Source organism: Cololabis saira, chromosome 4 (genome assembly GCF_033807715.1).
Source record: "Cololabis saira isolate AMF1-May2022 chromosome 4, fColSai1.1, whole genome shotgun sequence".
Classification (NCBI taxonomy): domain Eukaryota; kingdom Metazoa; phylum Chordata; class Actinopteri; order Beloniformes; family Belonidae; genus Cololabis; species Cololabis saira.
The window spans coordinates 46220747-46247246 of NC_084590.1; the positions used below are offsets into that span (position 1 = coordinate 46220747).

At 46.3% G+C, this 26500-nt stretch overlaps 1 protein-coding gene across 2 annotated transcripts in view; it reads right to left on the reverse strand.

The window, feature by feature from the left end:
- Positions 1 to 26500, reverse strand: part of si:ch211-137a8.4 (golgin subfamily A member 6-like protein 2) — a 57816-nt gene that overhangs the window by 10023 nt on the left and 21293 nt on the right. For both annotated transcript variants that reach the window (XM_061719917.1, XM_061719916.1), the window contains exons 2-3: positions 7090 to 8547; positions 466 to 1032 (exon numbers count right to left, since the gene is read on the reverse strand). In XM_061719917.1, coding sequence (XP_061575901.1) covers positions 466 to 1032; positions 7090 to 8389 — 1867 coding nt within the window. In that variant the 5' untranslated portion in view covers positions 8390 to 8547. The remainder of the gene's footprint in view (positions 1 to 465; positions 1033 to 7089; positions 8548 to 26500) is intronic.

The following is a 26500-nucleotide window of genomic DNA, read 5'->3' on the forward strand; positions in this document are numbered from 1 at the left end:
CACATAAGTGTTGTTCACCTGTGCGTAAAAGCGTGCGATCGCGTGCTCGGTGTCAAAGGTCGGCGGCGTTGTGACGACCGTTTAAACCGTTGTCGAAGCACAACTCCCGCTCTAATTGGACGGTCGCCGCCGACATCACGTTTTGAACGATCGCCACCGCCGCCTCTCTGAGATCCCTCTTCCTCATCTCCTCATCTTCCTCCTCCTCCTCCCTCTCTCCGTGGTCGCGCGACTCTTTGCCTTGGTGGCTAGCTCCGTTTTGTGGAGACTCCGCCTCCCCTCCCTCTTCCTCCTCCTCCTCCTCCTCCTCCCCTAGCTCTGCCAGGAAACAGCTGGTTTTACTTAGTTTACTGTTATTTGTTAGTGTCGGTACTTGTTGTTGTTGTTTGTTGTTAGCGTCTCCGTCCTCGCCGCGGCGGCGGCGGCTAGGTTCAGGCTTGTCAGAGTCCCGGTTCTCTAACTCACCGCTGTTCACGGCTGCTGTGTCGTTGATGATCTTGGCGTTGGCCTCGTCCTTCACTCCTCCCGCCTCCTTGCTCTTCTTCGTTGGGCTGCTGCTCCCCGTCGTCTTCTTCTCCTGCTCCTCCTCCTGGTGATTGTGCGTGGCGTTCTCCTCCTCCGTGCCGTTGGTGCAGCCGTTCTCGCCGTTGGTCACCGGAGGCTCGGTCGCCGCCTTCTCCGTCTTCTCCGGCTCCTTCGGCGCCTCCACGGTCTCCGTCACCTTTGCCGCACTCTCCTCAACCGCTGGAGCCGCTGGAGCCGCGGTTTCCTTCGCCGGCGTCTTCTCAACTTCTTTGTCGTTGGTCTCCTCCGGCGCCGTGGCGGCCTCGGCGTCGGCGCCCGCCTCCTCCTCCGTGGCGTCTCCCCCCTCCGTGGCCTCCTCGCCCTCCTTGGCTCCCTCGCCCCCCTCCACGCTGCTGGACTTGCCCTTTCGCATGATGAAGTTTTTCAGGGAAACCGCGCGGCCGAAGTGCGAGCGCTTGCCCTTGGCCGACTTGCCGTCTTTTCCTTCCTCCGCAGCCGCCTCCTCACCTGGAGGGAAGAGGAGAGTCGAAGGGTTAAGATTCACCAAACATAACAAGATTAATTAAGAGATCTAGTGTTCTGGTCCAGGACTTAGATCCAGGCCTTGAATGGAGTCACCATCCTTTATCGATGGTGGTAACCCAAACCCCTAACAGTTAACTCCTAACCCCTAACCCTAAACCTAACCCCTAACTCCTAACTCCTAATCCTAACCCCTAACTCCTAACCCTAACCCTAATCCCTAACCCCTAACAGTTAACCCTTAACCCCTAACCCTAAACCTAACCCCTAACTCCTAACTCCTAATCCTAACCCCTAACTCCTAACCCTAACCCTAACCCCTAACAGTTAACTCCTAACTCCTAACCCCTAACCCCTAACTCCTAATCCTAACCCTAACCCTAACCCCAGGTAGATGTTAACACCATCCACCATAGTAAACATGTGCCACTCATCAATTTGGCTAGGTGGGGTTTCCTACCCAGGTCTTCAGGGGTTGCATCCTGCCTAGCAACAGTGGCAGTTTTGGTCTCAGAGGTGGGACTGTTATCTGTGTTTCAATTACACCTCATGCAAGTGTAAAGATTTACTTTTTGGGGATATATGGGAGTTCAATTGTCCTGCATGAATCATCCTATTGGAACCACACTTATGTTGATCTAGTGGACCGATCTGATACAACGGGAATTGCAACAGCTCCTCCACTCGTGCAAAACTCTACAAAAGAAATAAGTTTGAAAATGGACATGAATAAAAGTGCCCCCCCCCCCCTCTCTGCTGTGCTTCAGCTCTGCTTATGAAGCCTCTGGTTGCGACTTCACGGATGGATGGAAGGAAGGATGGATGGATGGATGGATGGATGGATGGATGGATGGATGGACGGATGGATTAATGGATGGATGGATGGATGGATGGATGGATGGATTGAGCGGAAGGATGGATGACTGTAGGATGGATCGTTGGATGGATGGATGGATGGATGGATGGATGGATGATGGATGGATGGATGGATGGATTAATGGGTGTTAGGATGGATGGATGGATGGATGGATTGATGGGTGTTAGGATGGATGGATGGATGGATGGATGGATGGATGGATGATGGATGGATGGATGGATGGATGGATTGATGGGTGTTAGGATGGATGGATGGATGGATGGATGGATGGATGGATGGATGGATGGATGGATGGATGAATGGACGGATGGATTAATGGATGGATGGATGGATGGATGGATGGATTGAGCGGAAGGATGGATGACTGTAGGATGGATCGTTGGATGGATGGATGGATGGATGGATGATGGATGGATGGATGGATGGATGGATTAATGGATGGATGGATGGATGGATGGATGGATGAATTGTTGCATAGATGGATGGATGATTGAATGGATTGTTGCTTAGATGGATGGATGGATGGATGGATTGATATATGGATGGATTAATGGATGGATGGATGGATGGATGGATGGATGAATGGACGGATGGATGAATGGACGGATGGATTAATGGATGGATGGATGGATTGATTGATATATGGATGGATTAATGGATGGATGGATGATTGAGTGGAAGGATGGATGACTGTAGGATGGATCGTTGGATGGATGGATGGATGGATGGATGGATGGATGGATGATGGATGGATGGATGGATGGATTAATGGATGGATGGATGGATGGATGGATGAATTGTTGCTTAGATGGATGGATGGATGGATGGATGGATGGATGGATGGATTGATATATGGATGGATTAATGGATGGATGGATGGATGGATGGATGGATGAATGGACGGATGGATTAATGGATGGATGGATGGATGGATGAATGGACAGATGGATTGATGGGTGGAAGGATGGATGGATGGATGGATGGATAGATTGATATATGGATGGATTAATGGATGGATGGATGATTGAGTGGAAGGATGGATGACTGTAGGATGGATCGTTGGATGGATGGATGGATGGATGGATGATGGATGGATGAATTGTTGCATAGATGGATGGATGATTGAATGGATTGTTGCTTAGATGGATGGACGGATGGATTAATGGATTGATGGGTGGAAGGATTGATGGATGGATGGATGGATGGATTGAGTGGAAGGATGGATGACTGTAGGATGGATCGTTGGATGGATGGATGGATGGATGGATTGATGGGTGGAAGGATGGATGGATGGATGGATGGATTGATGGGTGGAAGGATGGATGGATGGATGGATGGATTGATGGGTGGAAGGATGGATGGATGGATATATGGATGGATTAATGGATGGATGGATGATTGAGTGGAAGGATGGATGACTGTAGGATGGATCGTTGGATGGATGGATGGATGGATGGATGGATGGATGGATGGATGGATGGATGGATGGATGGATGATGGATGGATGGATGGATGGATGGATGGATATGTAAAACCTTAAAACCGAAGGGGTGTACTTCCCGTTTCACATGTACATCGATTGATTCTGCTGCTCGGCCAGAATTGAGGCCATCGCCGGATTAAGACGGTCTGTAGATAAACCTTTCGTGTTGTTTCTCGTTGTCAGATGGTTTCCTAATGTGAGCCTGTGGTCACTGGAGACCAGTATTAGTTTCTTGTGGATTCGATGATCAAATTAGAGAATGTAAAGGTGGAATGCAGGTAAACGTGACTGAGGAAACCTTTGGTGCAAAGAAATGATCTGCTGATGTCAGCAAATGTCCGTGTTTTAGGGAATCCCACTTGGGGCGTGACAAGTTTGCTGGAGTTTGTGCTTAACTTTAGCCATCACAGGTGCTTTTCTGTCCCCTCAAAGCATCTGGTTTCATCTAACAAATCAACTGGAGTTGCAACCCGACAGCTTATCTCTCCATATGGCGAGTTAAAACTGCATCTGGTACGAGTCTTCTTTTACTGGCAGCCGAGACAATCACAGGCTTTGATTATGTATCTTGTTTGCAACAACGTTATATATAATCAGAGCCACTCAATGATGAAAACTGCTGCACTATATTATATAACCACAACCCTAACCCTTAACCCCTAACCTTAACCCCCAACTCCAACCCTAACCCCTAACTCATCACCCCAACCCCAAACCCTAACCCCTAACTCATCACCCCTAACCATAACCCCTAACAGTTAACTCATAACCCTAACCCCTAACTCCTAGCCCCTAACCCCAACCTTTTGTGCACACAGATCTCAAATTGGATGTATGAGCGAGAGTGCAACACTACTTTCTCCAATCTCTGGAACGCTAATGAGCAGTGGAGGGAGAAGAGTATTTGTTCCCCACAGGGGAGCCGCAATAGCCTATCCTAGCCCCTAACCCTAATCCTAACCTCAACCTCTAACTCCTAACCCTAACACCAACGCCTAAACCCAACTCCCTAAACCTAACTCTAACCCCTAACCCCTTATGCCAACCTCAACTTTAATTCTAGCCCCTAACCCCAACCCTAACTTCAACCCTGACCCCTAACCGTAACCCCAACCCTTACTCTAACCCTAACCCTTAACACCAACCCGTAAACCCAACCCCTAACCCTAACTATAACCCCTAATCCCTTACCCCAACCTTAACTTTAGTTCTAGCCCATAACCCCAACTCCTAAGCCCTAACCCCTTAACCCACATGTGTTGGACTCCAGTCCTCGAGGGCCGGTGTCCTGCATGTTTTAGTTGTCTCCCTGCATCAACACACCTGATTCAAATTAACGGTCACCACCTTTTCATCAAAGTCTGGATAGTTCTGTTGACGACCAAGCTCCTTGTATCACGGTTTGATAAAAAAAGGGACATCTAGACATCTAGACTGGACTCCGACACCCCTGAAACCCTGTCACATATTTCCCTTAAAAACAGCCGGAACCCTGAACAGCTCAGCTACTTGAGGTTTGACTCACTAGCCTGTGACCCTGCATCTCTATCTCTGAGGAGCTACAAGAGCTTATACAATCGTTTAATTGAAACTCGACAAGTGAACAGGGCGAAAAATACTGAAAGCCGCTGCAGCGCCAATAAAAAGTGTATTAACCAAGTGGAATTAATTGGTTTTCTGTGTTAATTTACTGTAAAATTGAGATCTGATCTTCGTCTAAGTCGCCTTAATAGACACAATGTTTACAAAGCCAATCAAATGTTAAAAGCATTGCCATTTGTTGGGTCTTTATTGAACACATCCACTAAAAAAGTAAGTGAAACTTGGATTTAACAGCTGGTTGAAGCTCCTTCAGACTTGAGTTAGAACGTCCAAAACCTCTGGATCGCTTAGGATAACCGCCTCATCTCAGACACATACACTCACACCCGTAGGACGTCTGGTGTGAAAGGTGGATTTTTATTTCCTGAAGGCCTTCTGTGGTGGATTTACCTCACTTTCCTGCTACATCACTCAACTTCTACGAAACCTGGTTCACCTGGTGAACAGAAACCCTGACACCATACTGACATACTGACATACTGACACCATGTGATGCTATGACGCTTTACATCAGATGAAGTTTAGTACGAACAGCTAGCTTAAAGAGTCTTGGGAGCTAGCTGGGAATCAAAGTTGCTCTGAATCAGACCTTTAAACTCATTTCATTAACTGAACTGCTGATGTGTGAACCTCTAACTCCAGTTAGCGCCGTTAAATTAATCAGTTAATGGGCTCACTTGCTTTTTCCCCCAGAACTGTGAATGCTGAACGTGTGTTTTCAATAAAAACACAACAAATGACTCCTATTGTGTTACCAGCACGAGCTTCTGGTGTTTGTTCTTAGACGAAGATAAATTCACAAATTAATGCAGAAAACCAGTCAATTTGAAAGGTTCACATAGTTTTCATGCTACTTGAAATCTTCTGCAACTTAATATCACCGCCGTATCTGGAGGTGAAGTGATGGGGAGTTGATGTGGAGTTGATGTAGTGGAGGTGATGGAAATGGACACCATCCAATGCAGTGCAGCATGCCACGGCAGCCCTGAGGCACAGCTACATTGTGGGACACGTCCAGCTGGGAAGAGGAGGCTTTGGCCTTACAGCAAGCAAACCAATGTGGTATAAGGCCTCAACATCAGAGAGAAGGAAAATGGTGGTGGAGGAGGAGCGCCGCCAGGAAGCTGAAAGAACTTCCAAAGCTCTCTCTCTTGCCAAGCAGGGACAATGGATGAGGTGGGAAGGCCTTGAGAAGAGAACGCTCGGCTGGAGAGATCTCTGGGGAATGGAGGCAAGCAACATCAGCTTCATCATTAGAGCTACCAGTGATGTGCTCCCATCTCCAAAAAACCTCCACCAATGGTATGGCGAAGATCCAACCTGTGCCCTCTGCCCAACTCCAGCAACTCTCAAACACATCCTGACCGGTTGTAAGACCAGCCTCACATTTCCTCACACGCTCTTTGCCCTTGAGAGCCACCGCTTCCATCACAGTGCCATTCATCCGAGAGGGACAGAAAAAGCTCAACCATCCTCCTGCCAAGCCAGAAGTTGGACAGCTAAACATGGCCCAGGATTGGAAGAATGCTGGCCGACATTGGCCAGCAATTAACCTTCACTGCAGAGATTGCAGCCACCACCCTAAGGCCAGACTTGGTGCTCTGGTCCCCTTCACTGCAGTCTGCCCCCTTTAATAGAGCTCACTGTTCCGTGGGAAAATTCAGTTGAAGAGGCCATAACAAGGTATGCGGTCAGCTCTAGGCCCGACTCAGGGAACAGGACGCCCCTGCCTTGCATAGTCCCATGGGCTGCACAAGCTACACAACATCTGATTGGGCATGGGACACAAGCGCGGGCGTAATTAAACTGTCCCTGGCCACCATCGATGAGGGTGTCTAGTGACGAAAGACCGAAACACCCCATTATTTTTTGGAAAACTACTGATGATGTGTCCCAAATTTACATCTTTCCCGAGCTTCCCCGAGGTACAGCTCCCATGCCACTCTCAACATCAAGGCTAACCTCATGCGAGTACCATCCATTGGCACAACGGACAGAATAACATCACGTCCAGTGTTTCATGATTTTGGAGGTGATGCTGTGGAGGTGATATGGTGGTGTGATGATGTAAACGTCTCACCTGGGGCCGGAGCTGCGGTGGCGTCTTCCTCCCCAGCGGGGGGGCACTCCGTGTTGGCGCGTTTGCTCTTGGGGATGACCTTCTTCTTGAAGGAGGTCCAGATCTCGTTGGCGTGGTGCGTCACCGTCCCTCCCGCCGCCGCTGCTGCCGCTGCCTTCTCCTCCTCGCCGCCCTCCGCCTTGTCCTCCCCTCCCTCCGCCCCTGGCTCCGCTTTGGGCTCCTCCCCCTCCTCCTCGGCGGCTCCGCCCGCCGGCTCCGGCTCCGCCACCGCCACCGCTTCCTCCGGGGCCTTGGACTTGCCGCTGATGCCGGCCATGGACGGGTCCCTCTTCATGCCCTGGAAGGTCCAGGACCGCTTCAGCTTCCACCTCTTCTGCCCCGACTCCTTGGAGTCCAGGGTGGAGGAGTCGCCTCCGCCGCCTCCGTCGCCTCCGTCGCCTCCGTCGCCCTCCGCCTCCTCCTTCCCCTCCTCGCCAGCGCTGCCGCCACCGCCCTTCTTGTGGGTCTTCTGCGCCATCAGCTTCTTGAAGGAGTGCCAGCGCCGCATGTGCTTGGTGGTCGACGCCGACGACGCCGACGCTTTCTGCTCCTCCCCCTCCGTCGCCGCTGCTGCCCCCCCAGCGGAGGCTCCGCCCTCCTCCGCGACCGAGTCCACGGTGGTGTTCAGAGCCTCCGCGTCCTCCAGGCGGTCCAGGGACTTGGACCGGACCTTCACCGGCTTCTCGGCGCTGCGATGGGAGAAGATCCTCGCCACGGGCTTCCGGATCAGGTCCCGGACCGAAGACTTTGTCTCCGCCGGTTTGCCCTTCTTCTCCTCCTCCTTCTCGCCATTTTCCGTCGCTGCTGCTTCTCCGTCCTCCCCTCCGTCTGCTCCTCCCTCGGCGGCGGTGGCGGCCTCCTCGCCTCCCTTCTCACCCTCCTCCTCCCCGCCCCCGGCGGCGGCGGCATCCCCCTTCCTCTTCCTGCCTCCCATCACCTTCCCCAGGCCGCTCTTGTTGAGGAACGAGTCCAGGAAGGAGGTCTTGGGCTCGGCGGAGGAGGTGTTTTCTGAGGTCTGGGGGGGTGGGGCTTCCCCACCTGCTGCTGCTGCCCCGCCCTCCTCGGCGCCCGCCGCCGCCGTGTCGTTATTCACAGTCTCTTTGTTCTCCGCCACCTCGCTGTTGACGGCAGCGCCGTCTTTGTCGACGACCTCGCTGTTGACGGTCTCTGAGTTGGCGGTTTTGGCCTCCGCTGCCTTGCTCTCGGGGGTCTTCCCGTCCTCCTGGACCACCGGCGCCGCGCTGGCCTCCGTCGCCGCCATCTCAGAGAGGAAAAACAAAATAACAGCAACTAAAAAAAAAAAGTGCGTCCTTCCTTCCCTGGGCGTCCGCCCTCCTCTTCCTCGCTCTTCCTCTGGTGTTTGGTTCCTCCCGCTGTGGCGGCGCTCTCAGGTCAGCATCCTACTAGTCCTCCAAACTCCTGCAGAGGAGAGAGAGAGAGGGGGGCAGATGGTTAATAGTCTGAATCAACAGCATAGACACTTGATTAGTCTGGTCTGGACCGTGCGCTGAATGAAGAGCAGCGTAATGGAGGGCAATTATGATGTTTCCTAATCAGTCTCACTTCCAAAATCCAGACCCTGCATGACCCCCGGCATCTGAAGTCAATAAATGAGCTGAAAAAGGTTGGATTTATAATAATAATAATTTCAAAATAAAACAGGAAGTAAGAAGAAAAGGGTGGATGGATGGATGGAAGGGTGGATGGATGGATGGATGGATGGATGGATGGATGGACGGATGGATGTATGGATGATTGTATGGATGATTGATGGATGGACGGGTGGATGGATGGGGATATTCCATGTACTTCCTGTTTTATTTTGAAAATCTTAGACATTTTTTTTTTATTTTTTTTCGATATCGATTCCCTCATCAACTCTCATTTGAGAAAAAACAACAATGAGGCAAATGGCACTAATATGATAGGCAGCGTTCGTTAGTTAATTAGTTACCTGCAGTATTATTAGCCGAGGACTTGAAATACTATTGCATGTAGTATTTCATCCCTAGCGAAGCAACGTTCCTAAACTACACAGGCTACTTAAGCTACGCAATGTGCAAGACAAGGAATAGAAACACTGGGAACCGGTTCTGAATAAGAACCGGTTCTCCTTTCCCATCCCCTAGTCTTCAGATGTCTTGTCTTATTGACCCTAAATGTTGTCACCTGTGTCTCGTCAGCTCCCTCTCTATTTAGTGTTTTCCAGATCACCTGTTTGTGGTGACGAATGTAATAAAATAAAAAGGGTTAAAAACAGCGTCATGGTACTGCAGTCGAGGCTGGTTCCTGCACACGCTGAGGGTTCCAGCTCGTAAATTCATCAGGTTTTTATTTCAGTAAATGCCAAACTAGTAAAAGACGCCTCCTCCATTGTAAGAAACACAAAAATCTTCCTCTCCCACAAACACACAACAGTCATTTTGTTGACTTATTAAATCTGCTGACAGCTAATTAATCCACTATAGCGTGAGCTGGGTAATCTGGAGGTAGCCAGCTCCCCCCTCCCCCACGTCAATGGTTGTAACACCTCCCGCGGGGGTCGGATGAATGAAGCGGCGGCCCAGTCCAGACATTTGGCGAAGAGCCTTCGCACTCTCTCGGCGGGGAGGTGAAGGAGTGAGTCAGCCCAGAGGAGGGGAAGCAGCGAGATGCAGGCGGACGAGCGAGTCGAGTGTAAACACACACATCACACGCTCCAGATAGCCGCGCTCTGCTGCTGTCACAACCGAGCGAGCGGCTGCTCGGATGTCGGCTGGACGGGCCGCCGCGTTGCCTCGGTGACGGGAGGGACGGCCGGCTGGCGGCCCGACCGGCTCCGGAGGCCGTTTGTTGCTTCACAGCTCCGTAGTAAAGAGCTGATATGTTAATATGACCTTATTAAGACTTTAATCGTACGTATAAAACTACATAGAAGCATCAATTGGGCCACAAGTCGGCTGGGTTTTGGTTTTCTTGGCTACATGGCACAGATCATATATGACCAGTGGTCGTTTAAGCCGTAAAAACACACAGATTCAGATACTTTCAAATAATTTAATAAGTTGAAACACAACAGACGTCCGTGCGTCTGCTCACGACGTGGGAAGTTCGGACTGTCTCCGTTAGCGGTGCGACTATGGTGACGTAAACACGGCTGGACGGACTCAAGTCTTTCCCATTTTTCTTTTTTCCAGGAACGCTTGAGAAGGGAACACTTTGGATAATATTGTCAGTTGTGTCGGTCACAGCTTCCAGAATAACATTGGGGGTTTCCGACATAGCTACGAGGTTTTACCGAACTAACTAAGAACTGTGTGTCACCTGCATCGTTGGACCCAGAGCCTGTTCCTGCTTCCTTGATGCCGAACTACCAAGCTCATCTTTTTTTTTAAATGGTGTAAGCAAAGCGTTTAAAGAAAATAATACGATAACGGTTATAAATTGGAAGTAAGAAATGTGTTTACACCTGATTTTTAAAATATTTCAACATTATCCAGATGTCCAAACACTCATTTATACAAATATCCAGATATTGTTGATAGTCTGCCACCCTCCAACTTCCAACTGGAGGGTCGTAGATGTTTCCCACCAGGACACCAGGAGCCGGAACTGACCGTAGCGCCGGTCCAAATCCCGTATAACTGGTAGATTCAGGAAGAGCATCTGTTGTAAAACCTGTGCCAAATCGATATGAGGACCCAATGAGCTCTGCTTGGAGTTTGTCCAGGCTGGTGCACGCCCTGGACGAGCCTTCCGGTCCATTACAGCCGACATTGAACCGTCTCAGTTACAACAGCCTCCGTTAGAACAACTACGAGACTACCGCCGAGATATGTCCAAGAATTTAATGAATCTTAAGATACTGCTAAACCAAAGGTTCTCCTGAGGCCCGCTTGAACTGGACTGTGCAGTTTGGTCAGCAGGGGGCGCTACTGGTTCTGTTGGATCATTGACAGAGAAACGGCACATTGAGTGCATTTACAAGGGAAGTTTAATTCCTCTTTAATTCAGAATTAAAATTAAATCCGATTTAAAATGATTAAAAATTACCATGTAAACACCTAATTCCAAATGAAAATGGCCATTCTGAATTAAAACTGAATTCCGAAGTAAGTGGCTGGTTTATTCCGATTTTAAATCCGAATAGAATAATTCCGCGATCATGTATACACTCATTCCTCTTTAAATTAATTCTGGTCTTTCTTTCTGCTCGTTCCCTCACCCGTCTGTCTCCATGACGCTTATATTCCGCGCTGGGCTTGTTTTCCAAACAAAGTATCAAGATGGCAGCACGCAGTAAACGCTGGTCAAGAGGAGAGACCATTTATTTAATAAATAGCCTGGAGGACCTGGAAATAATTAAAGAACAGAGCTTTTCAAGTTGTAGCGGCTAAGTTTGTTTTTCTTCCGGTAGACGTAACTTCCGGTCCGCCCCCTTATCCAATCAGAACCTTCCCAACCCCCAGACCTTAAGAGGAATTGAATAAAGCCGACCAAACGTGTTTTCCACGTAAACCTCAATTCGGAACTACTATTTCCATGTAAACTCGAAGGAAAATAGTTTAATTCGGAATTATTTAATTCGGAATTATTAATTCCGAATTAAAAAACATCGTGTAACCGTGGCCATTCTCGAGATCTAAAGCATTTGAAAAACAAATTGGTCATTTTCGCAGTTACAGGTTTCTGCGACGAGGCTGAGGACCCGACATGTCCCACATTGGCCCCCGCTGCAGGTGGAGGGCCAGGTGTCTGGTCTGGACGTGTTCCAGGGGTTTCTACAGAACACCCTGGAGACGTAACGGGCCGGAGGAGGCGGCTGGAGACATAGGAGCACAACCTCCTGGCTGCCGTCCAGCTTTTTAAAAGCCTGACAGCTCCTTCCCTGCGTGGGTTTCTATCCGTGTTCACCTCATCATTTACATCCCGACGTGGCAGAAAACCACAGGTCACACAAACGATCCTCGCCTTTGGATCCATGAGTGTGCAAACATTTGCATTACCGACGTTAATGAAGGTCTTAATGTTGAGGAACTGGGGAAACGAGCGGATTCATCCGTCCACAGTCGTTACACGGGACTCATGAATTAATTAAACGCTAATCCTGCAGCTGTACCAGTTGAAACATCAGTAAATGTGAGTTTGTGCCTAGCTGCCCCCCCCGCCCCCCTCGTCTCCACTCGTCTTTGTTTCACTCTCTCTTTGTTTTTGGTGGCTGTTTTTTCCGTCTTGGCGGCTGATTGCGCTGCTGCAGTGGTTGTGAGGCTGAAGCCCCGAAGTGTTGGAGCAGCATCAGACGGAGGAGGAGGACGACAAAATGGAGGGAAGGAGGGAGGGAAGGATGGATGGATGGGAGGAAGAAGAGGAGGAGTGGTTGCAGACACGGACTGATTGTGAATCGCCCGGTTTTTCATTCGTCTGTCTGGCTCTTGCCTTTCACCTCCCTCCATCTGTCTGTCACCGTCTGGTTTCTCGTCTTGACTGTCTGCTCCTCTTTCATCCCTCTGTTTCTTCTTGATTATGTCGTCCTTCATCTTCTTTCTCTCTATCTCTTGATCTTTGTGCTTTTATAGTTTCTGTCTTTCTGCTTTAATTCATCCTTCCTTCTGTCTCCTAACCCCTTTTCTGTTGTTGTTTTCATTCTTGGTTTTCTCGCCTCTCTTTTTGTTCTTTATTGTCTTTTTTTCACTGAAATTCACTCTCTGTTACATTCATTCAGGTATTCGTCTCCCTTGTTCTCCCCCTGTCTTGGTTTCCACATCGTATTGTCTCGATTTCGCCGTCATTGATGCCTGGATCTCCCCGGATCACTTCTTCTCTCGTTCACCTTCATCATCTCTGTTTGTCTCTCCATCTCTGCCTTCCAGCCAGTCTGTCACTCGTCTTAACTCGTCTTCCGCCTATTATCTGACCTTTTTCTAGTCGCGTGTCTGCGTCTACTCAGTCCTGCAGAGTTATTACAGCAGAGAGCAAAGGCCGAGCAAAGCTTCAATATTTAAAGAAGAAAAACAAAATCAGCTGGTTAACGGGTTGAAACCAGGTTCAATCGAAAAATCTCAATGTCCAATCCTGCATAGTCAACATCTGCCACACACCTGCAAGATCTCCTGCCGCACACCTGCCACCTGCAATAAGCTACGAGGGATACCGCTCTGCACAAGGAGTTATTTGTGTGAAATGTTAAAAATGAAAGGAGTTAAAACACATTCAAAGGGAAAGAAGGTCAACTTCCATTAGAGAGCAAAACATTGTAAAATGGAGCAGTTCTTAGTGAGAATCGAATATGCATTTACTGGAAAATTGCAATAAAAGTTGGCACTTGGGGCAGAAGACAAACCATAAGAAGTTCAAATGGCCTCACTTTGTCTGTAGGAAGCCAGACCACAAGATCACTGAAGTGGGAAGACATGTTTGAGTCTTTAATTGGAGACCCCTGTGCTGATATCAATCGCCGGTTTGCTGCAAACGCATAGCCTGTTCTAGCTCACAACTGCTTTTTAACTCACGTCTTCGGTCCCTTATGTAGGTTTACAGGGTTTACCACCGTTCGTCTGTGGAGAACGTGCAAATTTTCTATCACTTTCCTGAAAATAACCAGTTGATGGTTCCTGGTCTGGGGTTAGGAGTCAGTACGGACCTGGTTCAGCTTTGGCGTCGTGGTTTAGGGTTTCGTTTTAGGGTTTTGTGTTTTTCTGATAATGTTGATGTAGTTTGTTTTATTTTGAAAGTCTCCAAAATTCTACTTTGACTTTCCTTTGTTCCCATCGTTCCTGATTGTTTGCACCCATTCCTGATTGTTTGCACCTGTTCTTTATTATCTGCACCTGTTCCTGATTGTTAGCACATGTTCCTGATTGTTTGCACCTGTTCCTGATTGTTTGCACATGTTCCTGATTGTTTGCACCTGTTCCTGATTGTTTTTGCACCTGTTCCTGATTTTTTGCACCGGTTCCTGATTGTTTGCACCCGTTCCTGATGGTTAGCACCTGTTCTTTAGTATCTGCACCTGTTTCTGATTATCTGCACCTGTTCCTGATTGTTTGCACCTGCGTCTTGTCAGCTCCTGACAGTATTTATTGTCTTGTCTTTCCCGCCCTCCCTGTTGCTCTGTCTGTTTTGTGTCCTGTTTTAATATCTTGATTGTTTGCCAACCCCTCGTGTTCCTGTCTGCTCCTTGTAGATTTCTGTATTTATTCTTCTAGTGGAAGTGGGGTTTTTTTTTGTATAACCTGCCCGAGCAGGGCTTTTTGTTGTCTGTTAATGGACTTTGTAACTACTACCGCCCCAAGATCATTCTAAGAACCGGTTTCATTGTCCAGGTTCACAGAGCCACCGTGCGGCAAAATCTAATTTCTCAGAAAGTAAAATGTCTTTCACAGGAAATGTGCTGTACAATCCAATATCCTCACCTTGTTTAAAGAAAATTAAAGGACTAGTTTAGATTACATTGTTAGTTTGAAGAAGTCAAAATCTTTCTTCCCCCACTGGCCAATATATTTCAGCTTAAAATAGGACAATTTTGACTCGATTGATGGAATCTTGGGCTTCTTTCTAGGGGGGCTGTTTTTACCGCGTGTAGATCAACCATATGTTTCTTGTAATGTTTAACCTCCCTTTAGGGAACTCAGAGTTTCTGAGAAGCACAAAAAGACAGGTCGGTGTTTGTTGGAGCGTTCGCTGTGATGCCAACCAGCGTTTCCAAATGCTGACTGGCACTAAAAGCAGGATTTATCCTCCCTGTCCTGAGCGGGATCCATAAACGCCAGCAGGAGTGACTGAAACACTCGGCAATGTTAATTAACGAAGATGCAAACACTCGTTTTAAAGCCATTGTGAATGCTACTTTCCTCAGAACCGCTGATCAACTCCAGTACGAAAACCAGAGTCCAAGGAGACGGTTCTGGTGTACATGTCTTGACCAGACAGGTGGAGCGTCTTCTAGCCTACCTGAGGCCTAGGTACGGGATCTAGGTAGACACGAGCCTAAGGCGGCCTACACTCGTGTTTTGACCTTTTTGTAATGTAGTTAGTCATCAGAGAGTCACCCTGAAACCGACCCAAGAACCCGATGAACCCTGCAGACATGAGACACGATCATGAATTTTCATATCCGCAAAAACTCCAACCGCATGTTTACACCCACACTTTACAAGGAAAAACTGTTACGCCACTTTCTATGGACTTGTTTCAATACAGCAAGTCAATTAACAATTCAATCAGTGGGCGTGAAGAAACGCTTTAAATTCATCCAAACAACTTGTAGCACATGGTTGTAACTCCAGCGACACAATAGTTCTTGTCGCAGTTGAAGGCTTCCTATTCAGAGCCTGACATGTAAATGATGCTGCGACTCTGAGCCCAGTCCAGGCTGAGTGAAGAACAAGAGACTTCCCACGTCCTCTCACTTGCACGAGTAAACAGGCCGCAGGTTGATTCATGTTCCTATTTAAGCTGAATTGACACAATATCCCACTAATATTCAACAGCAATTATGCAGATTGGGGAAATCAATGCTACAATCTAATGAATGTCTAGTCTACTGACGATGCAGCTGAAGAAGTTCCAATGAGGTCTTTATGTAGGGACGACTACCTGAGTAAAAACACCATCAGATACATTTGAGCAGACCAAAAAATAAATATTTTCCTGGCGTAACATGCACACAGAACTAGTGATTATATTTGGGGAGGACATTGCATTTAATTGGGACGAACTCTTCCTTGGGCTTGTACGTTCAACCACTGTAAGTTCTGAAACTTACTTGGGATACTGAGCTTAGCTGCAAGAAAAGCAATAACAAAGAAATGGCTTAAGCCAGACATCCCATCTATAGATGAATGGTATAATATCGTTTATGATATATTTGTGATGGAAAGAATTACATTCTCAATGAGGCTGCAGCAATCTATTTTTCAAGACATCTGGGACCAATGGAAAATTTATATTTCCCTGAAACGCCCGGCTTTTGTTTAATTTTCTTTTCCTTTACCTCTTTTAAACAAGATTTGTTTAAGTATCTATTTTCTTGCATGACTATAATAGAAAACACCCCATGTTCAGGTGTTCTGTTATAACATGTTTTGTGAAAAAAAAAACAAATTGGAGCACTGTGTTGAAACATGTGTTGTTGAAATGCGTCTCCAAACAAAAATAAAATACAAAAAAAGAATGAGTGCTTTCTTAACATCGTACACCTCGATCAGTGATTCAGAGGAGATAAACGCCGGTCGATGCAAAGTTATGTCGTCTCTCCAGACAGGTGAAGGAAACTGGTAGCTCCTACGTCACAACCGATGCCTTTGGTGCAGAGAGAGATTAGTGCTACTGGATTTGGGTTCACCTTGAAGGTTTTGGGGCTAAAGTGTCTAACGGAGCACTTTTTCAGTCAATGCCACAAACAGGACATTAGCTGGATATTCAACGGCAATTGCAGATTGGGGAAATCAATGCTACAATCTAATGACTGGATCCTGCAGCTGAAGAAGTTCCAACGAGGTCTTTACGTTGGGACGACTACCTGAGTAAAAAACACCATCAGATACATGTAAACAGACCATCCACTCCAACCGCTTCACTCTGGCCTCTCCCAACTTCACTCCTCCATTTACATTTTACCCACCAAGATATCTAAACATTGTACACCTCGATCGGTGTTTCAGACAAGGAAATAAACGCCTGGTTTGCCAATGCAAAGTTATGTCGTCTCTCCAGACAGGTGAAGGAAGCTGTTAAAGTACTGCGAAGGTGATCTATCTAAATGTGTCCAAAGGTCTTTGGTCTCACAACCTGGTAGCTTCTACGTAACAAGCAATGCCTTTGGTGCTATTCACCCAACTTGCTGATGCCAACCAAGTGGTGAAGATAAGAGATTACTGCTACTGGATTTGGGTTCACCTTGAAGGTTTTGGGGGTTTTCATCCAATGCTACCAACAAGACGGTAGCTGGACCGCCTCCAGTTCACGGGCTTCTACCTGGGTATTCCAGTGGACCACTCAACCGGAGACCCACTTCGGGACCCTACCAAGTTGACAAAACCGAACACCAGCCAACAACATTTGAAATCTGTACGCTACATTATGATGCTGAGTGTCGTTAAGATTCAATCTCTTATCCATCTCAACTCTAGATGTTGCTACCAAAGTAATATCCAAAACAAGCACTTCCAGGACTTCCAGAGCTCGGTTGTCTAGCTAACCAGGACCTGCGATAGTGGTCCAGTTCCCTAACCTGGAAGGGTCCTGGGATGGTTTGGGGCACCGGTTGTCAAACCGCTGGACCCAGCAGCTCCAAGAGAGACCAGCCAACCAATCTGCAGCCTTCAGGCGTTTTGTGGCTGCTTCCAGCAGCTGAACCCCTCCAACCTAAGCCCAAACCGGTCCTGGTGGTCTCTTAGGGCAGTTAACAACACAACAAGCCATGTTATTTTAAAAATAAGAGTAAGTATTGCTTTGTTGGGTGTTTTATTAACAGCCCAGAGTTTAAAAACCCTGAAGTTGCTAAGCAGTGAGAATTACAGCAACTAACTTTACGTGATGAATCCCCTGTACGGCCATCAATCTCCTCGTATTGATGTCAGAGGTTGGAGGTGAGGGGGGGGGTACCCCCCTGCAGGAGAATCGATCGAAGACTCACAACCGAATCTTCCTCCGACTGAAATAAAAAAAGTTTCCGGTTCATTAAGCTGAATAAGTCGTCAGTTATCGACCCACAAGGCTTCTCTCTGCTCGTGTTGCATCCACCTCCGTCCGGACTGCGTGTTCAGGTTTTTAACTCCTGATGGCGATCCGGTCCGTCAGGACGCTCGTTAGAGGGGGGTCGTTAGAGGGGGGTCTTTAGAGGGGGGTCTTTAGAGGGGGGTCTTTAGAGGGGGGTCTTTAGAGGGGGGTCTTTAGAGGGGGTCAGTGGGAGGCGGCGAACCGGCCAATCACACGACAGCAGCCCTCATCATCTCTACATCAGGACCACAAGCTGCTGAGAAACGCTCAGCTCAGCCTCCTCACGCCAATGCCGGTGCAGATGTGAACCGAGGTTTCAGATGTGAACCCCTGGTCCAGATGTGAACACTTGGTCCAGATGTCAACTAGTGGTCCAGATGTGAACGCCTGGTCCAGATGTGAACCTTTGGTCCAGATGTGGTACAGATGTGAACCCTTGGTCCAGATGTGACCCCGGTGGTCCAGATGTGAACCCCTGGTCCAGATGTGAACCAAGGTACAGATGTGAACCCCTGGTCCAGATGTGAACCAAGGTACAGATGTGAACCCGGGGGTCCAGATGTGAACTAGTGGTCCAGATGTGAACTAGTGGTCCAGATGTGAACCCGGGGGTCCAGATGTGAACTAGTGGTCCAGATGTGAACCCCTGGTCCAGATGTGAACTAGTGGTCCAGATGTGAACTAGTGGTCCAGATGTGAACCCGGGGGTCCAGATGTGAACTAGTGGTCCAGATGTGAACTAGTGGTCCAGATGTGAACCCGGGGGTCCAGATGTGAACTAGTGGTCCAGATGTGAACTAGTGGTCCAGATGTGAACCCGGGGGTCCAGATGTGAACTAGTGGTCCAGATGTGAACCCCTGGTCCAGATGTGAACTAGTGGTCCAGATGTGAACTAGTGGTCCAGATGTGAACCCGGGGGTCCAGATGTGAACTAGTGGTCCAGATGTGAACCCCTGGTCCAGATGTGAACACTTGGTCCAGATGTGACCCCGGTGGTCCAGATGTGAACTAGTGGTCCAGATGTGACCCTGGCGGTCCAGATGTGAACCCTTGGTCCAGATGTGAACTAGTGGTCCAGATGTGAACCCTTGGTCCAGATGTGAACTAGTGGTCCAGATGTGACCCCGGTGGTCCAGATGTGAACCCTTGGTCCAGATGTGAACCCTTGGTCCAGATGTGAACTAGTGGTCCAGATGTGAACCAGTCTCAGCACCGTTTGCACCCCCACTCCTCAGACCGCCCCACCAGATGTGAACCCCTGGTCCAGATGTGAACTAGTGGTCCAGATGTGAACCCGTTTCCCCGCTGGTTGCCCCCCCACTCGTCAGACGCCCCACCAGATGTTTAAATCCCTGCAAAGTGATCTGATCTGATGTGGTTTTCTGTCAGTTTAAGATAAAAACAAATAATAAATAAGTGAATAAAATGTACCAGTTTTAAAAGCTGCTGCTGCTGCAAAGTAAAGCGTCTAATCGATCATTTTTGCGCCTTATTTTCCGGATCAATCCATTAACAGAGTTATTTACTCGGTAAATATTTCACCTAATTCCTCTCCGGTTCCGTCGCAAATCGAATCTTGGATAATCGAGTTACGGAGTGAAGCAGAAACGTCTGGCGCACAAAGGTTTCCCAGAGCGGCTGCAGCCCGGAGACACAGGAGGGTTTGAGTCGGTGATGAGACACAGCGCGCCGGACATTTACCCCCGTGGAACCAGCCGAGGGCAACTCGGGTCCGAGCTCAGAGAACCAACGACTTCTCCAGCTTCACAAACAGCTGGAAAAGTTTTAAAAAACGTGCTGTAATTAATCCTTCACTATGTCAAAAACGAATTTTGCTTGCTGGCCTAACAGCAGCAAAAAAGATAATTGCAGTAATATGGAAACTACCACACACGCTTAACATACCCATTGGTATTTTACTTTTCTTGATATTATCTATCTGGAAATATCTACAGCCCCAATCCATAATGCAAAACAACTAAATATTTTATTTTCAAATTAAAGCTAAACCTGAAAGATGTATTTAAAACTGATATAGACGACCTTGTTGCAGCTATCCTTGCCCAGTTTTGATATTATTATGTTTTGCCTTTGTTTTATTTTGTCCTTTTTTTGGTTTTTTTTGTTTGTCTTTTATTGTTGTATTATCTTTTTTCTGTTTTCCTTATTATTAATTATTAAAGGGGACCTATTATGGCATCTAATACCTATTTTAAACAGGCCTTGAATGTCTTAAAAACAAGCTTTTGATTGTTTTTGCTAAATAAATTAGAAATTCAGCCTCTAAACCATGTCTTTATCTTCCCCGTTTCTCCTTCTCTATGAGGGATTCTGAGTGTTAAAGCTTTATGTTAAATGTTATATATTAAAGATATATGTTAAAGCAAGAAAAAACTTGTTTTTCATAATAGGTCCCCTTTAATTGTTTTCATCAAATTCTTAGGGGTGGGTTTGGAAGGGAGTGAAAATATGTGTATAATGTTACTTTGACATTATTGTGAATGCCACCGTTTATAATTTAAAAAAAAAGAAATGTAAATAAAAACATTTGATCACAAAAAAAAGAGATTTTAGCTCCTGCTTGCATCTTTTCTTCCTTCCTCAGAGACTTTTGATTGACTTTCATCCATCCTCTGAATTCGTTACCAGGGGTTACAGGGGCCTGATGAGGAAGCACAGATATAAGATTCTGGTTCCATCACTGAGTGGAAACACTGTTAAATAGGGCTGGGGATCAATTCAAATGTCAAGAATCGATTCGATTCTGATTCTTAAGATTCAGAATCGATTATCAAGATTTGATTCGATCTGATTCGATTCCGATATTGATTTGGGTTAGTGTTATTAAAACAGTTTTTTGAGCTGTTGCATGAATTATATGACCGTAGTTATGCAACATATTAATACTAGTATTATATTGAGATTCAAGAGCAAGTATTGCAACTAATGATGCTGTAAGGACCAATCAGCTCCCAGAATGCTGATAGAACTGCTTTCAGAAACATCGTGGAGCAGAATTACCAAACAGATCCAGGGAGGAAACAGAGACGGATGAAATCGCTTTTAGTTTTTCTCATTTATGAGAATTAGGCTTTTAGCATTTTATGCAAATGTAACCCCAAGAAAGTATATAAAGCAAAGAAATATAGCCAATTTATGCAAGTATAACTGAAAACTTTAATGTTTTCATACCTTTAAACATATTCAAAGGCAATAACATGGCACTAGTTATGCTCATGTCCAACAAAACGTTCATTTCTTGGGCATAAACCAAAAAAATTGTAATGTAATGATGAGAAAAAAAAAATAAAAAAAGACATATGAATCGATTTTTAGGAATTAAAATGAGATTCGATTTAGAATTGGAAAATCAATCTTTTTAACAGAGGCCTACTGTTAAAGGGGAGGTCTTATGGAAGCCTGGGGGCGGTGCTTGTCACCATGGTAACCATAATGATGTTTTTTTTAACAGTTATGTCTCATATTTGTAAAAAGGAAAACTAGTGAATGGTTAAAGTTCTCTTACTAACGACACCGGCGAGTTTATTGGCTTGAAACCCATAAAACAGATTTTTGAAAGCAACAACAAGCAGACGAGCGACTGCCACTGCTTGAAGAAACAGAAACAACCCTCTAACACCCTGAGATGCCGGTCCTGTGTCGTATAAACGGGATAAATTGAAGTTATTGATCCTGAAAGCAGCTCTGGACAGATTTCACGACTGCGGCGACCCCTCCGAAGACAAAGAAACATAAAAAGCCATCGATCGGGCCGAGCTGCCGGACAAGCTCTGCAGCATCGGAGGTTTGGAGGCGCTGACGGAAATGATGGACAACGTCACGTTGGCAGGACTGACCCTCGACACAGACGCTATGGAAACTCGAAAACCTTCCAGTTTCACTGAAAACCTCATTAAATCCCATCAAATCACTGCTCTAGGACTTTTCCAACAACTTTAAAAAAGGAAAAGTTTCTGACGTGGTGAAAAGAAACCAAAGTTCGACCAAAAACGACCTGACTGAAGCTTTCAGGAGATCCTCCCACCTCCAAAAACACCCAACACATTTATGCTTTAACTGCCCTAATTATCCAATCAGGTCCAATCACATTTTCATTATTGGTTCTGGTGAATTCTGGTGAGTTCTGGTCCAGTGCCGAAGGGAATCATCCTGGTTTAGTAGCTGAAGTAGGAAAAGTAGAAAAGAAAAACTGTGTTTCGTTGAAGGATCCAAAAGTAAATCACGGCCCTCCAACGTTACTGCAAGATAAACATCTGGTGCAGGTTTTGGTCATCACGGTTACGCTCTTCTGGACCGGGTTACTGGTCCCAGCTAGCAACAGACCCAAAAGAACCCGCCAGACAGCCCAACGCCAGCCCAGCGGGGGTTTCTTAGTCTCCAAGTCGGGATGACGTGTTTCAGATGTTGCTACGGTAACAACAGCTAAGATAATAATGATCTTCCCAGGAAATAGACGGGGCCCTGCGTTTTCTAGAATAACAAAAATCTGGAAATTAGACTAATATTCAAAAATATCTTTTCCGGCGGGGTAAAAGTTTTCTTGGCTGGTATTCTTAACGCAACATAGACTAAAATAGTCTTGTAGCGGGAACATCAGCTAGCATAGCGTCAGCTAGCCTAGCGTCAGCTAGCATAGCGTCAGTCTCTCCGGGCTCCTCTGGTCCTCCGACCAAGCGCTCAGAGAAATTCAGGTGGGCAGAACTTCTGAACTGAGGGTGAAAGGACGGTGACATTAGTTCCCCAGCCGAGCTAAAGTGGCTAACTTCTGGTAGCTCAGGTGAGGTGGGCGAGGTCTAGCCGCCGTTTCACCAATCTGCCCTTTTTTGTGATTAACCAGAGTTGCTCTATTAAGATCTGAAAAGCCCGTTTCAGGGAGTTCGTCTGGTTCTTTATAAACGGGACGAACTCCGAGGCGCTAACGTTCGGAGCTGTCGGGGCGCTACGTCTGTGGGCCGACCATCAGATGAAAACCACCAAATCATCAGCAGATCGTATCCAGAAAATAAGCCGCTTCTTCGTGGACCCTAGGGATGGGCGGTATGGAAAATTTATCCCGATAATTTCTGGCATTTATCCCGATAACGATAAAAATGACGATAAAAAAATACCAATTCAACGTAACTATAAATCTATCTCATCTTTCTTTCTTTCTTTCTTTCTTTCTTTCTTTCTTTCTTTCTTTCTTTCTTTCTTTCTTTCTTTCTTTCTTTCTTTCTTTCTTTCTTTCTTTCTTTCTTTCTTTCTGTCTTTCTTTTTTTCTTTCAGGCTAATTTCTTTCTTTCTGTCTTTCTTTTTTTCTTTCAGGCTAATTTCTTTCTTTCCGTCTCATTTCTTTCTTTCTTTCTTTCTTTCTTTCTTTCTTTCTTTCTTTCTTTCTTTCTTTCTTTCTTTCTTTCTTTCTTTCTTTCTTTCTTTCTTTCTTTCTTTCTTTCTTCCTTCCTTCACGTACGTTGTGCGTGGATTTAACACAGAACCATAAATCAGTTTTACACAAAAACGTCACCAACGGGAATTTATCGTTTTTACCGTGAGATACAAATTCTTACCGTGAGGAATTTTTTTGACGGTTTATCGTGAACGGTAAAATATCACCCATTCCTAGTGGACCCCCAACAAAGATGGCTACCACTGACACAGGTCCCCTCCCCCGTCTGGCCCCGCCTCCTGGAGTCCCGCCTCCTCCGTCTGATTGGTTCCCAGTGTCCTTTTTTACTTGTGGACGGATTTTCAAAAACCATGATCTGCCAGCGGCCCGGCGAGCTACGGCGGGATAAACGGCGGTTGTTGTTGTTGTTGCTGCTGCGGTGGATTAAAGGCCGGCGCGGCAGATGCCTTCAGCAGGACGGACAGCCTTTTAGTGTAAAGGTATTAAAACCCAGGTCTAATCCAGCGCTCGGAGAGCAGCCAATTTATACGACATGCAGCGTAGAGCAGTGGTCTCCAACCTTTTCTGAACCGTGGACCGGTTTAAGTTCTGACAATATTTTCACGGCCCAATCTAAAGGTGTAGTTGATAAAAACTAAATAAAATGACAAGATCAGCATTAAAAACTAAGGTATTTTCTCTATATTAATAATAATAATGAATAATAATAAAACCTAATTTTCGAAAAAATAAAATAAAATAATGGAAATTGTAAATTACCTTTAATATGAGTATTTCTATAAATGTGTTTTTATGTTTGTTTTCTCATTAACGTTATTTAAAGCCAGGCTTTTATTATATTTATTAAGGAGACCGATATTTAGTGCTTTTATTTTGAAGGCGTCTCGCCGAGACCTTGTAAACATCTGGCGCTTCGGACTTTAATGGTAAAAGTTTAACAGCAGTAGAAAGTGTGTCTGAAAGACTAAACTAGTGTCGGGATAGTGGAGCCTAACTGACACAAAAAGCACCTGCTGATAAGGATTGGTTTTCTTTGCAAATGTTATGCCGTATTTATGTACATCTTGAGTTTGGTTGCCATGGTTACTCATGTATTGTGGTTAACGGTAGGCCTGATTTATGGTTCCGCGTTAAATCGACGGCGTAGCCTACGGCGTAGGTTGCGCGGCGACGCACACCCTACGCCGTAGGCTACGTGTAGGTGTAACGCGGAACCATAAATCAGGCTGTAGCTGTTATTACCGAGCAGGCGAGCAGCTGCTGCGTCGGTCTGTATTTAAGTTAAATGAAACTTATATGAATGTAGAAAGACTAACTCTATTTTATTGTATTCCTTTATAGCTCTTACGGTGTGTTTGCAGTGTATTTATTTTACATCCAAGGAGTAAAAACATTGTGAACCGGGGGTTGGGGACCACTGACGTAGAGGACCGCACGGCATTCTGGGTCGTCTGCAGACGGCCCCGGTACCGTCTGGTTCTCCTCAGAAAAGACTCCGGTACGGTTCGTACCGGGCCGCTCTGCTTCCACCTCCTCAGTCTCGCAAAGGGACGTCCTTCAGGGCCAGGAGACCCGGACCTCCCTGATCCCGGTTCTCCAGGACGGTCAGCGAGTCCCAGGTCCTTCCGGTCTTGAGTCCGCCCCTGGTACCCCGTCCTGACTGGACCTACGTTGCCACGGAGACGGCCGTGAAGCATCGTCACTAGGCCTGTGTTGAAAAGATTGATTCTCCGATTTTAAATCGATTCTCATATTAATTCCTAAAAATCGATTCATATGTCTAAAGATCGATTTAAAAAAAAATATGTATATATATATTTTTTTCTTATTTATTTTTTTCATCATTACATTACAACTTTTGGTATTTTTTTGTTATTGCCCAAAAAAGGAATATTTTGTTGGACACGAGAATAACTGGTGCCATGTTTTTGCCTTTAAATATGTTTAAAGGTATGAAAACATTAGTTTTCATAAGTTTTCAGTTATAATTGCATAAATTGTCTATATTTCTTTGCTTTATATACTGTCTTGGGGTTACATTTGCATAAATGTTAAAAACCAAATTCTCATAAATGGGGAAAAAATAAAAGCGATTTCTTTCGTCCTCTGTTTCCTCCCTGGATCTGTTTGATAATTCTGACCCACATGATGTTTCTGAAAGCAGTTCTATCAGCATTCTGGGAGCTGATTGGTCCTTACAGCATCATTAGCTGCAATACTTGTTGAATCTCAATATAATACTAGTATTAATATGTTGCATATTACAGTCATATAATTCATGCAACAGCTGAAAAAACAGTTTTATTAACACTAACCCAAATAAATATCGGATCGAATCGAATTGGATCGAATCAAATCTTGATAATCGATTCTGAATCTTAAGAATCGGAATCGAATCGATTCTTGATATTTGAATCGATCCCCAGCCCTACTCGTCACCCCGACTGGTTCCTCCCGATGTGGAGGAGCAGCCGCTCCACTCCAACAACCTCACATTACTGCACATCTGTGCAGATGTGGAGAGCTGATCAGAACATCTGTTTGACCAGATCAATCTGATTGATGAAGCAGTTTATGTCCCACGTATCGATCACGTTCGGTTGGGGGTTTATTGTTTTTTTTGCTCACTTTTCATTCCAGTTGGATCCAGACAGGATGCCACACTGATACAGCAAAGGCTGGGTGGAGGTGAAGCTGGGGAGTCTGGGTAACGGCTGGACACCTGGATCTGTTACACTGAACTGATAAGTGTAGTTATGCTAGGAATGTATGTAATATTTGATGTACTTTATGGACCCCAGGAAGATTAGTGGTCGCCAAGGCGGCAGCTAATGGGGATCCATCCAATAAACACAAAAATCTGTGACATCACAACCCCCCTGCAAGTCTCAAGTCGCCCCAAACAAGACGTTTACTGATTCTGTCACCCATGTGACGTCATTCAGGCACAGAAAAGGTGGTGTTTACTTTCTCACGCCCCCTTAGATCCTGTAAACGAATCTTCTCTTGCATTTCTTTGTATAAAAAACATGTTTTCTAGCGGTGGAATCAGTTCCCGTGCCGCGGTGGCGGCGGCCTGGCGGAGTAGCTCCTCCCCTTCCTGCCCCGGAGCCACTGGCAGCTTTGAAGCTCTCCTGCAGATCCAGCTGCAGGTTTTCACCCAGCGAGGTGCCCTCATTACCGTGCAGACCTATATCTCCAGAATACAATTCCCTAATTATCCCTGCTGTCGTTAGGGGGGGGGGGACTGAGGAGGCTTTCATGTG